The 16,803-nt window shown below is 41.3% G+C and overlaps 1 protein-coding gene across 1 annotated transcript in view; it reads right to left on the bottom strand.

Annotated features, from left to right (window-relative positions):
• Positions 1-890: 890 nt before the first annotated feature.
• clstn2a (calsyntenin 2a) overlaps positions 891-16,803 on the bottom strand; it is a 186,612-nt gene continuing 170,699 nt past the window's right edge. The window contains exons 11-18 of the mRNA XM_069684151.1: positions 11,259-11,425; positions 10,383-10,531; positions 5,780-5,985; positions 5,425-5,592; positions 5,024-5,169; positions 4,659-4,779; positions 3,352-3,542; positions 891-3,197 (exon numbers count right to left, since the gene is read on the bottom strand). Of these exons, the coding sequence (XP_069540252.1) occupies positions 2,988-3,197; positions 3,352-3,542; positions 4,659-4,779; positions 5,024-5,169; positions 5,425-5,592; positions 5,780-5,985; positions 10,383-10,531; positions 11,259-11,425 (1,358 nt within the window). The 3' untranslated portion in view covers positions 891-2,987. The remainder of the gene's footprint in view (positions 3,198-3,351; positions 3,543-4,658; positions 4,780-5,023; positions 5,170-5,424; positions 5,593-5,779; positions 5,986-10,382; positions 10,532-11,258; positions 11,426-16,803) is intronic.

Below are 16,803 nucleotides of genomic sequence, written 5' to 3' on the forward strand. Positions count from 1 at the left end.
GATTTCTCAGAATCAGTACGACATCCGGGCATTGTTGGCATATTGCACATTTTGCTTTTGTTTGCATACTACATACTACACTTTGGCCAAATCAGTACTGCTAGTGTAGTATGGCATTTCGAACACAGCATATGATGAACTTGTGAGAGGCGGGACTTATTTGTTAATATCAACTATTTGGGCTGTGGTTCTAGTTGCTTTCTTTGCCTTTCAATTGGGCACATTTGCTTTTGTTAGTGGTTTAAATTAACATCTATTAGATACTTGAATCTTAGTAGTGAAAGTAGATGTGATTGATGGAGATAGAAAGGGTAAATAAACGTGTGCGTGTGGGGACACATACTTCATGCCACCCCTGCATAAGTCAGTGCTGTATTTGGGCCACCCTAGTCAAAAAGTCTGGAGCCGGCCCGGCCTCAGATTCACTTTAAGACCTTTTATCGATCTCATACTTATTATATACTACACATATTGTAATAAACTTGGTGAATTGAGGCCAAATGCTATTATGCAGCATCACCTGATGTTCGAGTGAACAACATTTCAGACAAGGTGATGTTATTAAAAACAAACACGTTTCCTTTCTTTGAGTTCAAACAGGTGCTGTGGCTCTAAAAGTATTTCTCCGCACTGTGGAAGAATGTATGGAGCACAAATACAAACACTGTGAACATAATCAGTAATGTCATGTAAATCTAAGCTTGTTATGTGAACAAATAAAACACACAGTGAGCGTGCTCTGATGAATGCAGGCAGCTTTCCAATATCCACAATAGCAGCTTATTAATCATGTAAGTCTCTAACGCGCACGCACACACACACACACACACGTACACACACACACACACACAGGCGAGATGTGTCGTGCAGAAAGAAGCCGGCGAGCAGCGTAGAGTCTAAAACAAGTCTTTATTGGTCAATATACAGAGAGCAGTGGGACGACCACTAAAGAGAGAGAAATCCCGACCGTTTGTTTACAAAAAGAAAAAGAAACGGATATATAAAATAACTGTCTTGAACATTTTTACAGGGTTTGTTTTTATATGTAAAAGAATCTTTTTCTCTTTAATCTTCTGAAGCACAATATGACAAAGGGTGACGAGGGAAACGAGGCAGTTGTTCCACAATGATGACATCACGATCACAGGAGCTTAAAGGCCAACAGAGGGGGGAGAGAGAGAGAGAGGGAAACAGGAGGTGTGTCAATATGGGCATGGACAGGAGGAGAGGTGGTTTCTCTGAGAGGAAATGGGAATGAGAACGTGGATTTGGAGTTACTTTAAGGTCATTTCAATGCAGACGAAATCAGGGAATTACATTTTACTCAGGCAACTCAACTTAAATGTGCAGTAACAGCGGTATAACATTGATTTTATATCAATGAATGTAAGTGTAAGAATGATGACTTAATAACACCAGGAAAATAAATCCTCTGCTTCTTTTCTCCAGCGTGCAGCTCTGTGGGTCTTTACCCGTCCTTAAAGGGGCACACCGACAAGTCAACACAAGAAGTTCAGCTCACTCAGGAGCACTACTCGATGATATCATCGCTTTTTTATCTTCTTATTTTACCCTGGACAAAATCCTTGTAACTATCATTGACACATTTTCTGCTGAATTTAGCTTTATTGACCAGTTGTACACAGGTGCTATTTTTTAGTGTAAGAAAAGTATTAATTTACCCAGAATTCAAAGCAAATTAGTCCTTCTCTTAATGCATCAGTCTGAAGTCTGTTAGTTTGATTGTAGCTGTAGTCTGTTACGATCTATGTGGGCTTTTCTCAGCAGCTCCAAGAAGAGACAATACTGAGTTGCATTATGGGAAACGTAGTGTTTTTAGGAGATGGCCCTTTTTGTACCTTTTAAAAAATGCATCACTCATGAGAAAAGCTGGAGTACGTCTGTTTCTGGGTTCTGCTCTTTTACACTGGGCCCATAGTTGCATAGAGGGCTCCCGTTACTATGGAAACACACAAGTATTATGGGTAGCGTACAGTAACACACATCAGTGATCTGAACCTAAACAGTAAAGGCTACAATAGGCCACCGTTTGGATCCACACAGACAAAACAGATCTTCAGTTTCTAAAAGTGTTTTAACTTTAATCAACGTTTTCTGGCTGATGGAGCTGTGATGATTTCACTTTAAAAAAGGAAGAAATAAACGGTTAATAATTCTCCTTTGTACAGGAATCAGGACGAATGTGGAAAGATTATGAAAAGAGATAACCCTACATATCTCTTTACTTTCCAGGCCACAGGACGACAGCACGGTGATATATATGTGGGGAAACTCAGCACGAGAGCGATGACAAGAGGACACACTGAGGGACAGACAGCACAGTTATGTTACACCTACTATATAGGCTGAAAGAAGTAGTTTATGTGTACATGTATGGATGATAAATCTGCGAATGAGCCCCCATCTGGCAGGTTATCTGTTCTCAAAAATAAAAAAAATGTAAGAGACATAGAGTAATATTTATGTTGGAATAGAAGCGTAAATGATCTTTGTGTTAACGTGAGAAATGGAGGGAATGTGAATAAAATGTTATGAGCAAACTTCAAGCCAATTCTGCACTTATGATGAGAAAACTGTGCTTGTTTGATATTCATCATGTATTTAGCGTCACTGACTGTGATGTGAATGAACATGGACATACAGACACAATGTTTTCCAGCTCTGTGGGACTGCAGCTCATTCTGTTGTTCTGACAGCAGAGGGCGACATTTCATTAAAAATGACAATGTGGGAAGATTCAAAGTGTTTTTCTCCAGCAACAGATTGTAAATAATTTTCTCAGACTGTGTGTTTGTGTGTCTGCATGAAAGGTATGTGTGTGTGTGTGTGTGTGTGTGTGTGTGTGTGTGTGTGTGTGTGTGTGTGTGTTTGATAAAGATAGAGAAAGAGAGAGAGAGAGACAGAATGTAGAGAGCGTTTGTGTGTGCAGGTTTTGTTAGTGTGTGTGTGTGCGTGCGCGTGTGTTATCAGTATGTTATGGAGGAACTGTCCCACTCTAGTTTTCCCTTATGCTTCCTCTCTTTCATCTCGTCTTCTTCCTCCATTTCATCTTCATCACTGTTGTCTGACTCAGCACTTGTCATTCCTCCCACTTGTTCCTCCTCTTCTTCTTCCTCCTCCTCACGTTCTTCTTCTTCTTTCACTTCTTTATCGAGCGCTTGAGCTCCTTGTATGTTCTGCAAAGCAAAACGTGATACAATAAATGTCCAGTTTACAGAGGCAACAAATAAAATTTACTCATTCGTGAGATAAATCATCTTCTATCCTTCATCCTCCTCTATCTGCCCTGCAAATCTTTAGAGATAAGCCTAAGACACGCTGAAATCAAACCTCCATGGGATTGACAGTGATGGTGAGTGCAGAGTTTTCCCAGTCTTCTTCGGGGTCTTTCACCCCGTCCTCGTCCTCTCTGGACCCCTCCTGATGTGTGGCGTGGATCCTGTAAACGCCAATTACCACGATCACCACCAGGGCGGCGATACACACCACAATAACAACTGTGGCTGCTGGAGGGGCTGCACCTGGAGACGAAGTAAAAGACAGTAAAAAAAAATGCTGCTATGTTTTGCTAGATGATGTTACTTTGTTGTCATACTATTTTGGCTTTTTGCTCCTTTAGAAAGTATTAACTCAAAGTTTAGCTGCTGGTTAAAAAATGCTTATGTTGTAATCTCAAAGATCTTAGTTGTGTTCTCTTTGGCGGCACTAAACGGTAATTGCAGGAGCACACTTCCCAGATATCCAGACAGTGTTGCATGTTTGACGTCCACGGTTGGCTCCGGTTGTAACTCGCTGGCGGGCGTTTTCCTTTTCAGACAGTTTGCCTTCATCTGAGCGTCGAGTTTGTTTCTTTTTCTTTGGATTTTCACTTATTGTTGAAGTTGTATCTGTAGTCATCCATCTTTTCTTTGTTTGTTCAGCCATAGTAGATTACTGTTTACTCGCAGCACTTGCAGAGACCGGAAAAGCAGCCGCTTAGCTCCGCCTACCCTCTCTGGCAGACCAACCACTGCTGGCTGATGGAAAACGTGTCACTAACTGGGCGTCGCTTGTGATTTTTTTCCGTGAATGTCGCCACAGACACCCAGTCTGTAATAATACTATATACTGCAAATGCAAAGGCTTTCATCAGTGGGCCATAGGCTCAATCACCATTGTGTTACCTCATTCGGCGATAGATAGAGACTTAACAGACATTTATTTACAAGAAAGTCTTTAAGATTATACTTTTAAAGTAAAGATTTCTGACTGTTGCTCCTCTGTGTGTGATCTTTAATCTGCAGTCTGAAACTGCACTCTTTACAACCCTCGTCTTGTTTTTGGTGTTTTTATCATCATGTTTTTCAGCTGTAATTGTATTTTTAATCTTAAAATTGATTGCTGACCTTTGAGGAGGCATCAGCAGAATAATCTTCAGTTATATCAACTTGTCAAGATTTCTTATTTGAGAGAGAAAAGAATGATTGTGCAGTAAGAACCCTACAGTAGGTGTAAGCTAGCCTGTAGGAAGTAAACTAACAGAAGCGCATCCTAACATGACACTCCTCCATGAACAACACATTAAAAACATTATTCTGTGTTATCTGTAAAGCATCACTTGTTCTCCACAGGGTGCATTCCAGTTACATGTCTCTTACCGGACATGTGAGAGTTGAGCGTGTGGATCATGAGCGGGTGATGGACGGGTCTCAGGTACTGTGGCTGAGCAGCCATGTGATTAACATGTTCCACAGGTGCTGAGTGGTGAAGAACGCTGACCTTCAAGGGCAAAACAAACAGGGTCATGATCCTCAGGAGAAAGATGGCGTACGATCATTAATCCAACCACGGGAACAAACAACGATGGAAAAAATATAAGGACAATGTGGAGTGTATGATGAAGGAAAAAAAAGAACTGATGGAGGTACAGAAGCAAATTTCAGGGACTAGATACACCGTGTCGGAAAAAAAGAGGAGAGTGAAAAAGAGTTAGAATATGATGTTTGAGAGATGTCACACAGACCTCCAAATTGAACTCGTTGCTGGTGTAACGTCCGTTGAGTTCGGAGCAGGTGAGTCTGAATCTTCTGTCGCTCAGGGTGGCAGGTCGCCAGTTCCTGTAGCGCAGCTGTCTCAGAGCCTGCTCGTAGTGGGCCATGGAGTCCACACCTGGTGAGACAGAGGAGAAGCATGTTAGACTGCTGTCTGATATACATGATGCAGCACTGTGAGTCAGTTTGTAACTGTATGAGACGATTACAGGAGACCATTTCAAGGACCGTAGAGGCTTTTTATATAGAGAGCCGATGTTCATCTCACAGTTTACAGAGAGACATTTTTGAAGAAACTCTTTTAGATTTAAAGGTTAAAGGTGGTGTCTTTCTTCTCTCTATGGAGCATCAGCTGAGAGTCTGCAGCTCCTACCGTATATTGATATTCCAGAGGTGGAGTTGGTAGCATCCAGGTGTTTTCCCAGCAAAGCGCTGTGATGAATCTCCAGACTCTCCCTCTCAGGATTCAGCTCTTCCCCAATTACCAGCACGTCGCAGTAATCCAGGTTATGCATCACCTCCATCACACCTGGTCTGCGGGCTTGTTGTGTGTGAAAAAAGATTAACTTGCAAATATTTGCTGCACAAAGAAGCTAAAAAGCTGTTAGAAAGAATCCACACAACAGAACCTGGAGGGGAACAAATTTTCTACAAAATCCACTAAACATCACGACAAGGCTGAACTGACACGAGAGCATGGTAACAACACAAGCAGCCCCTCCTCTCACCTCCTCCGAAGCCGTCTCCCTTCATCACCGTGCTGGTGATGTGAAGCTCCTTGAAGGGGGCCAAACCCAGCGGGCCCCGCAGGTCACCGGCAGGCCTGACGAGTCGATTAGGTCCTGTAATGGTGATTCTTGGCTCGCTGGGCGGCAGGACCATAACTACTGACTTGATGTCTGGGATGGAGAGACACGTGTCCTCCCCGAAACACCTGACACACACACAAACAGAGAGACGCACACACACACACAGAAGAAGAAGAGAGGTCAGAGGACAGCACTTGTGTTCACTGCTGATCCGTCTTATTTTAACTGTAAAGCTGTCCTGTTTGATTTATCAGGGTTTTGTCGCACTTTTTGTGACAACAAAAAATAAAACACTTTTTGTTCGTGACAAAAACAGCTTTTGAATGTTCTGAATGTTAAAATACTGTTGTATCCAAACAGTACGAATGAAAGACCAACAAGGACAAACAGAAAGTCTCAAACCCCGGAAGAGCTTCACATTTTTTTTTATCTCGAAGTATTTTCCTACAAGAAACAGAATTCAGGACAAACTTAAAAAATGAATTAAAAGAACAACAGTGATGATTTTTTTAAAACTTTTATGTTTAGTTTAACGACACAAAACTAGGTGCTGTCGCCTCACAGCTAGAAGGTTCCTAGTTCAAACCCTGATTCGGACATAGTGGGTCTTTCCGTGTGGAGTTTGCATGTTCTCCCTGTGCATGTGTGGGTTCTTTTCGGGTGCTCCGGCTTCCTCCCACAGTCTATAGACATGCTCGTTAGGGTTATTGGTGACTCTAAATTGCCCGTTGGTGTGAGTGTGTCAGCCCTGTGATTGACAGGCGATCAGTCCAGGGTGTACCCCGCCTCTCACCAGTGACAGCTGGGATAGGCTCCTGCCCGGCCGCCGCCCTGAACAGGATAAGCGGTATAGATAATGGATGGATGGAATACAAAACTAAACTGCAACATCAGGACTGTGGGGGTTGGGGGTTGATGTCGTACATTTATATTATTTATATCTTTTATATATATTTAAGTGACAGTGGCCTTGCTTCATTGGCAAACAACCACCGAATACAATTTGATTCTAATGAAAATGTTGCTAACACAGTCATGTACCTTCTTCCAAGTGGAAGAACCTGTTCTCGGGATCTAAGTTGCATGAGGTGTTGTGCATCACTTTGGTTTGTCTAATCATTTTCTAGTACAGGATGATAACTAACACCACTTCTAATATTTGTTGGAGAAAAACCTGGTGATTCCCTGTTTCTGTTCCCTTTCCCCCCTCAACAACACATGCTGTCACTTTAAAATATATACATTTTCACGCTCGTTCAAAGGATTTAGTCATATATTTGATGGTTTAGCAAAATGTAAATATCAGTTTCTTATTCCCAATGCTAAAACAAAATTCACACGATGCAGATCCCTGACTGGGTTCTGAACATGATCTCCATGTAATGATCAGAAAATAAGCTGCAAACAAGAAAAGTTCCCTAAACACCAGAAAATCATCCTCTAATTCTACATGATCATTTTCAGAGTCGGTCCCAGAAGTGATTGTCTTGTCTTCAGTCATGGAGAGAAAATGTTGATGAGAATCTTATTTAATGGACCCTGAAATTAGTCGGCTTCACTTTTCCCATTTACTTTAAAGAATGAAACACACGTACAGAAAGTAGATTTGAAAAATGAAAAAAGAAATAGCGTGTCGTTTTTTGTCATGTCTTAGCAATCAGTCTTATTGTCTTACTGAGAGCAAAGACTGTATAAAAAGATGGACAACATGACAGCTCCCTAAAAGTGAAGCCAAAACCTCTCTAGCGCCCCCTGCTGACTGGCTGCAGTATAGGTCATAAAGCCCGCTTCCTCCATGTAAACAGATGGGACATGAGTCAAACTATAAAATCAAAATACACAGCAAATACATTTTTTCTCAAACATAGTTTCTGTCATTATAGTTAGTTCTTATCATGCTGATTGATGTCCAAGTGTTCTTTTTTCTGACAAGTTTATTTTTAATTAGTTATTTGATGCAGTAAAATGATTGACAGCTCTGCTGACAAATCCGGCTCCTGCAGCCGATCTGTTCTGGATTAGCAGAGAAGAGGAGGAACGGCGAGAGGAGACGTAACTAAAACAATCACTACAGTCACTGAAGTTTACATATCTGTGAACGTTAACCTCAGACCAACACAAGAAGCTGTTCTGCTGTTAAACACACTGATATGCGCTTTGTTTGCCTTTTTTTTCAGTAAGTTAAATGTATGTTTTGGTTGGCGGGAAGGTGCGGGACGTCAATACCACGGCTGCATCAGCTGATCTCTACTGCGCAGACTCTGGCTCCAAATGGGCAAGATGGCAGCACTCCAGGGGGTATTTTAGCTTCACTTATGTACAACGAGAGGAAGTGGAGACACATCGTCCATCTTTATATACTGTCATTGGTCGTGAGCTGTTTCAATATTTGACCCTCTGCTGTTTTAACTGTCCCCACGACCCTGAACAGGATAAGCTGTATAGATAATGAATGGAAGGATGTTTCAAGTGTGACCAACAGTAAGAAAGCCCCTCTTCTCTGTCCTTCAGTAGTTTCACTTTATGACTATATGAGAATGAGAGAAGTCCCATTTAAACTGAAGCATCCCCACCATAGAGTAATAACTACTTCAGCAGAAAAATACAGCCTTACACCGCTAAGTTTGAGAAAGAAAATGTTGCAATAAAGCGAAGCATCACTTCAAAGATTGAGGAGAGGGCATTAAGCCTTGACCTCATCTTTCACTCATACAGGAATAAACCCTCCAAGAGTAAAAATAGTCCTTTAGAAAATAAGAAACATACTGAAGAAAGATTTTAACACAGGCGGGTTTGAAATGCATCAACCCTGTGAAGACTGAAGTGGCAATTATCACTCCTTCTACTACTACTCAGAAGCTGTAACACAGAGAAACAACAAGAAACACAGCAAACAAAAAACCTGAAAAAGAAATGTTAAAAATATCAACAATGTGTAAAGGGACTGCATATTATCGTATTTGCCTTCACAGGCAGCAGATTCAACTTATCTGCTGAGTGTGAAGGCGGATCTATCCGTCTTTATCTGGAGGGGAGAAGTGAAGTGTTGTTCAGAGTCAGACAGCCTCTATCGCTGCTCCTCCTCAAGCTTCACTTTATCGACCAGCGCACGTCTAAGCTGATTTGACCTGCCTGCTCGACAAATGAACAGACGCTGGCTGAGTGTGGAGCAGACACATCAAGGATACGCAGCGGAACACACATGCAGCGTACAGCTACACACACAAACACACACATGGGCAGAGAAGTTACACGAGGAAGAAGCAAGACAAGATCATCTGTTTTAAGAGATGCAGTTTAGCTCAAAATGATGTGTCCAGAACTGTTTGTTGTGTGTGAACGGAGGATATATTTAAGCCTGAAGGTGGCATTAGAGGGGATATCAGGGGGTCCCTAAACAGATTAGCATTAATCCTCCTCAGAGCACACAAAATAAAGACACACACATGAAAAATGAACCAAAAATTCAAGAAAGAAAAAAACTAAAAGCAAGGACAAGTTGACACTAGCAAGATGGTCTTTCCATTCAACAGAAGGCCTGATGTCCTTAATGGCCATCTGGTGCGCTTAGTGGTTAAATAGTTTTTACACTAATTATCCATCCTTTGCCATCTCATGGAGAGTTTTGGTGCTTAAAGCGAGAAACAGCTTTTCTTCAAGGCTTTAACCACCTCTCCTCTGGCTGTGTGTAGCTTCTGTGACCATCTACTGGACTGGTTTTATGTATTATGAATGCATTATTTAACACGTAGTTGTAGACCTCACACTTCATTCAACAAGGATAGCTCACTCCTGTTAAATGTGCTTTGCTAGTGATCGATAACAACATGTGCGTCTGAAAGAGTTCAAATCTTAATCTACAAAGCAGCTAGGGACTGTGCATTCAACATTAAGGAGGAAGAAATCGAACAACACCTCCATAAAAGATAACATGTGCAGCTGTTGTGAATATTAAACAGTTCCCTGTATCTCCTAACAAACTCTTGGTATGTTTGAAGCAGAGGATGTATCGAAATGTTAGAAATTAGCCAACACATACACAGGAGACATATCTGTTTATTTCCACTGTACAGTTGGTGTAATAAAGGACCTCACAGGCACGACCATCTTCAGTCGGGACAACCTAAATATGCAAAAAATATGTGCCTATGTTTTTTTCTGCGGTTCTCTGTGGCTAAGTATTAAATATAATGGCAATAGTATAATACAACTCAAAAGAGGTTTTTCTTGTTGTTTCTCTTCTTTTCATCTGTTTGCATGATACTAATAATAGTTGTTTTTAGTTAGAGAGGATAAAAATTGAAGTCAATACTATTTATTACCATATCTTTGGTAACAAACAGTAATTTCATGGAAACAAACCTCCTCATATGGTGGCTGCTCACCTGACTGGCTGGTTCATTTTAAGAATAAACTTCAGCTTCTCTGAATCAATCTAAAAGAGAACATCTGGAAAGCTAATAAGGTGGTAATTGAGCAAAGTTAAATCTGGAGTAAAAAATGTAGCTTCATGTACACTTACTGCACTGAGGTGGTGATGTGTAGCCGCCTGAGTCCGGGCGTTGGGAACTGACGGGAGTTGATGTAGGACACTTTGGTCATGGCTGTGTTGATGCTGTCCACATCCTCTCCCTCCACCACCAGCACAGATTGGGCCGGGTTAAAGTGGAACTGGACACACAAACAAAAACAGCATTTGTCATAAAATCAGTTTTCCAGAGATCCAGATTCAAACAATTATATTTATTTTGTAACTTAATGACATCACATCATATGTGTCTTAGCTTGTTCAGGACATACATAATGTCCATCACTTGTGTTTTAATAACAGAGGACAAGAGTTATAGAATAGTGTCTTAGCAAATGTACTTTTATCTTAAAAAGCTGAAGGCGTACACAGTGTCCTTGGATACGATACTATACGATACACAGTGTCCTCGGATACGATACTATACGATACAGTGTCCTCGGATACGATACTATACGATACAATAAGATACAGTGTCCTCGGATACGATACTATATGATACTAAGTGTGCAAGGATACGATACTATACGATACACAGTGTCCTCGGATACAATACTGTACGATACACAGTGTCCTAGGCAATGATAAAGTAAGATATACAATGTCCTGTCATACGATACAGTGTCCTATGGTACGATACAATACAATAAACAGTGTCCGAGGATACGATACAGTGTCCTATGATAAGATACAATACGATACACAGTCTGCTATGATACCTTACTTTACGATATACTTTATTCTCCCAGTATTGTCCTTACAGAGTCGCAGTGTCCTTCTTTTATTTATCCTGCTTAGCTGTTACTATACAGGAAAGTGTGTGTGTGTGTGTGTTGGGTTTTGGAAACACTGTAATTTATCCCCACATACCTTGATGTCCTTAGCGAGGCTTTCAAGGGAGTTGATATCCAGACCTTCTTTGCACGCCTGCAAACAGGAGATAACCTTCTGGGTTTCAATGCGGCCTGGTCGGATCGTCAGACCTGACAGGCTGCCATGGAAATACTGAGTGAACCTCGGGGTCGCGACCTCCCCTCCTGACGGAAGAGAAAAGGAGAAAAGAGAACCAGTGAAGAGAAAAGAGATATGAGAGGGTTCCATTCATACCTGCAAGATTGTCTATGTGCTTCTACCTTAGTGGTCCAGACGTTTCCTTTGTCTGTTATGACCCTTTGCCCGCCTGTTGGACTCCTGCTTTCAACCATGATCTCCTATTTGATTTGTTTCATCTCCCCTGCCTTCCTGGTTTTGACTTCTCTCCTGTTTTTGACCTCGTGTAAACTAGAACTTTTTATTTTACCCGCCTGGTCTCAGATTTTTTGAGCTCTAAGCTGTTTTTGCAGAGCCTTTGCAGGGTAAAAGACACAACAACATATATTATGCATGTTTTCAAGGGAAAAACTACACACAGTTTGCTGAAAATAACATCAGAGAATCTGCTGCACAAAAAGCTTACACGACCCAATGGATGGCTTTCAATGAAGAATTTAGAGGTTATTTTCCCAACGTTCACAACAGAGGGAAGAGAAGCATCGAAACAACTCTGAACACTAGTTCAGACAGGAAATAAATGTACCCGAATGTCATTGACAGTAAGATTGTGTTTTCACTGTTTCTTTTCACTACTGAAATATTCCAGGTAAAATGCTCTGGCAAAAAGCAGATTTTCAAAATAAGAGAGCAGGTGGCAGTAACAGTGTTATATTGTTGAAAAAAGCAAAACGCTACCTACGAACAGGTGCCATCACACAAATATGAGTCAGTCTGCAACACTCAACAAATATTACATGATGTACTTCAGCACCTGGCACCACTGCAGATATTTTGACACTTCCTGTCAGCTTTACTCGCTGAATTTGATGTATTAGTTTGACAGATGTAATGCGTGCTTGACCTGAAAAGTTGTGCAGCTGCCACAGAGAGCAGGAAAAACATCCTTTCATGCAAAATAAATGAAAACTCTAGTGCAAGTCAACAGCACTGGCACAGTGTGTGTGTGAGGTATCCCAGCAGTGCTGTCTGTGGGGCCAGCTCCATCACTAACTCAGTCAAACCCTGACATCCTCATTTTTCACACATATCACAATATTTCCCTTTTGGACCAGCCATGTGGAGCACACTCATTCTGATAAAGAGTGTATTTTTCACCAAATCATACTGGAGACAAATAACATCCAATGTGAGTCTTTTAGGTCGGCTATAACTTTAATACAAAGCCAAGAGAAGAGTAACAGACAGGTTAAGGATTTTTTGAAGTGGGGTTGTATTCAGGTACTTATCAATAGTAAGTGTAGTGTGTACAGTAGATAACAGTCAGCACGGCCCCTGTAAGGAGAAGCCTGCACGGAAGCTAAGCTGCAGACAGGGCCTAGAATACCACGTACTATAGCCCCTTAAAAGAGTCCTACATATAAACAAACATGTCAGTTTAAGTGTGCGCTGTACTCCAGTTATTTGTCCCTGCTTCACATTGACGTCAGACAGCCCTTTCCCTCTGCACTATGTCTCACTCTGCAGCTAAACTGCTAGTACTTGTTGCCCCGTCTTACTTTTGTTCTTAAAATTACACATTTATATGTTTTTAGGCAGATCACAGGAATGATACTACTACGGGTTCATTATAATATCATTAGACAAATACATAAATGTTGAACCTGCTTCGAACCCTGCTTCGTAAGAAGTGGGTCTTTGGCATGTTCTCCTCGTGCATGCGTGGGTTCCCTCTGGGTACTCCGGCTTCCTCCCACGGTGAGTTCAAAGACATGCTCGTTAGGTTCATTGGTGACTCTAACATTGTCCGTAGGTGTGAATGTGAGCGTGAAAGGTTGTCTGTCTCTGTGTGTCAGCCCTGTGATTGACAGGCGACCAGTGCAGGGTGTACCCCGCCTCTCGCCCAATGACACCTGAGATAGGCTCAATGTTTCACTTAAAGGAGACTAACTAACCACATTTCAACCTGCTACAAGCAAATTCCCTCCGGCCAAACTGATTACACGTTCTTCAAAGTACATAAATGTCCACTATATAATGTAAACTAACCTAAATACTGTAACACAGACTGGATGTTCTCCTAGTCCTGAAACATTCTGTACAGTGAGGCTCAGGAGAATGACAGACAGGAACAGAATATATATTAATGTGAACAGCAGCTACCATCCATCCAGCCAGCATGGGGACAGAAGGCATCTACTCTCACAGCTCTGTCAGTGTGAATCACACAGAGGAGGGAAACATATGGAGCTGAGGGAGAAGATCCTGTAACAGAAACAGCAAACTGCCTTCAGCGTGTCACAGGACACTTTTACTGTATATTTAACAGAAGGCGAGGTTGCATGTGAAAGCTGTTCAGTAAATAGTCCCTTATATAAATGTTGAATGCCTTCATTTATTTACCGCTTTTTATCTACTGTGCACATGGAAATTTGAACAGAGGGAGGTGGGTGTTGAACCGCCAACCATGTCATCAGCGGATGTTATGTGTACATGTAGATAACAGGTTTAATATCTGTTGAGGAACAGTTACGGTCTCTATAGCAGAATATTAACAATTATAAAGTAACTTCAGTCTTGTTTTTGTACAGACTTAATGTGTTTGTTGTCTCAGATTCTTCCTCTCCTTTCAAACAGAGCAGCTTTGTCACATGTTTATCTCCTGGAGCTCCGAGGTGAGGAGAGTGGAATCTGATGATGCTGATGAGCAATGGTGCAATTTTAGGATGCTATCCAAGAACCATTAAGACCAACTGATTTGCAATAAACATGTAAACAACATTACAGCAGAAATTAGATTCAGTGAAATTATTTCAGCTATATTTCCTCATCTATATGAAAGTTGTTCCTCACTCAGGATCACGGCAGTGGGAGGTTTCTGACTCTTAAGGGCTGATTTGTTAGTTCTCCCATTGAGCACCAACCGGAATTTCAATGTTGAAATTCCGTTGAAAACGACCTCATTTCAACCATTTTTCAACCTAACCGACGTGTCAGATACATTCTTTGTTTTATAATTTAGATAAATTGTTGATTTTAGCATTGAAAGGGTGACGAAAGTGATGATTGTATTAGCAGTTCTCCAAAATCATTTTGCAGGTCTACTCAAAGACGTAATATCAACGCATTTTATTTTTCATACAAAAGTCATAAACACGGTGCTTTATGGGCTGTGTGATGTTAACAAGAAGACACTGTGAAGAGAGCAGTTTGAAACATTCCCCACAGAAGAAGAAAAAAGAAGACTGAGCACGTGCAGGTACTCCGGCTGTGCAGCTCTGACTACGAAGGCAGAACGACCCCTGGATGCTGACGTGGTTCATGAATACCTGACGGAAACACGTGTGTGTCAGGAGACCTCAGTGGCTGATAGTGATGAGTGCTGGACTTGAATGCAGCTCACGTGAGATCGAATCCGGGTATGTAATAATATTTTCGTTGGTTACAGTGATGCACTGCTTACTTATACAATCATTTTAGCCGCTGTGTGACTTGAAAATGTCTGTTAATATGTGTGTGACTGTGTGATGAATCTTTAAACATAAACATTTAAAGAGGGGGTATTATACTATACTGTTTCACATTTTAAGACATGTATATAATGTTACAATGTTGGATGTCCAGACTAAACGTGGATGAAGTTTCAAATCTGTAGGTAAAAGTATGTTGGAGTAATCCCCAGGCTTCTCAGCTCAGTCTGCAGGCTGCTGTGAACGCCAGGTTTCACGCTGTTTTTTCTACACGCTGCACTTCGTGATGTCACAAATGGAAGTGCAGCCTCAGCAGGCTTCGGAGAGCTGGCCAATCAGAAGAAAGCGGGCTTTTAGGGGCAGGGTTTCTTAAAGGGACCAGAGGTTTCTTTTAACTGTAAATTATGCTAAGCTATTCCACAGGTATCACAGAGTGAAACATGAAGCTTGAAATTAGCATGATAGCCCCCCTTTAATCAGCCTCTTCAAATAGTCGGTGAAAAAACGTTCACTTTTGAACCAGTTTTGAACGTCTTTTCAACGGAAAAATGCTCACTGGGCCGTGTGTGTACGCAGGTCAGCTGACACAAGTTCAAGTAGAAGAACGGCTAGCAGTCAATCAGGCTTTTGTCATTCCTGTTTCACTAATCTTGACTGGTCAATGCTCGAGTTCAAAAGGTAACACTTTGAAGCATTCTTTCTGTGAATACTCAACATTTACATCACAATGAGAGCTTCTGCAACACACACACACACACACACACACACACACACACAATGTAGTATATTGTTGAGCATTGTCATTAACTGACCACTGAAATGCTGTGAGTGTAGTATTTCAGAACATGTCTCACATACAGGATGATGTGACAGCTCCTCAAAATTAAATTCTATACCTTTTCTTCTGATGTTTTTTTTCCCCCCCACATGAAACAAAAGACGCTTTTATTTTAATACGGAGGCTATTTCTGTGTCAGGATTGCGGCTGCTATCTGATGTCAAACGTACACACATAACTGAAGACGATTGGAACGCTCTTTGGTTTCATTTAGGATGAAAACACGTCCATCAGATGCTGTCGTCTCTGAAGTGGCACAACAACAAACAGAAAGAACAAATAATATCAGTCGTATTAGCGGCTGTATTCTCCTTTCTTTTTACTTTCCCGTGCATTAAGAACAGACATGGTAAACACCGTGTTTCTGTAATGACAGGAGCAAAGTGAGAGAGACATTTTCCAAATGAGTCAACTTTCCTTTGTTTCCAAATGTGCCAGTGTTCGTCATTATGCTGCCCTTTATTCTCCTTCTTCAGCTCTCTGACTAATGCACTGCTGAAAGCTTTTCATCAAGACAAAATCTGTGTTTTTCAGTGGCAAAGTGCAAACTGATATTTTTGTATTGCCTGTGTATATGTGTTTTTAGAGATTAATAACAGAGAGAGATTAATAAAAGTACAAAAGCAGAGGGAGAGGAGAGGTCACACGTTTCCTGCAGCACAATAAAACAAACACTGTTTATTAAATGTGACTGTTCTGATTTAAATGTGTGCTATCAGAATGCTTAAGTAGCACTTTAAGCTTCTTCTTGAGCTGCAAATTATTGAAACTTTCTGACGCTGTGTGTTGACTGATGCCTTTCATTATCAAAACGAAACCACCTCGGGCTCCTTCTGCCTACTCTGTGCTCGGTTTGTTAAGCATTTTGTATAGTGTGCTGTGAGGGTTGCTTTGAAATTTCACACCCACTTTCCTGTTTGCGCATAAAAAAGATGGCAAACACGTCAAGATCAGATTATTGCTGCAGAAAACTGCTGGAAAAACCAACCAGCACAGTGTTTTCTTGTTAACTTTGTAAAGCGACAGCGCACGTCTTCTTCTTTGCTCCGAGGGCAGTGAAAGTACAGTCTGAACGTCTTTCATTCCACATGTCTCATCATTATGTTGTTGATTGTGG

The sequence above is a fragment of the Semicossyphus pulcher genome, unplaced genomic scaffold, assembly GCF_022749685.1.
Source record: "Semicossyphus pulcher isolate SPU_LCO1_2020_fin unplaced genomic scaffold, fSemPul1.0.p SCAF_7, whole genome shotgun sequence".
Lineage (NCBI taxonomy): Eukaryota > Metazoa > Chordata > Actinopteri > Labriformes > Labridae > Semicossyphus > Semicossyphus pulcher.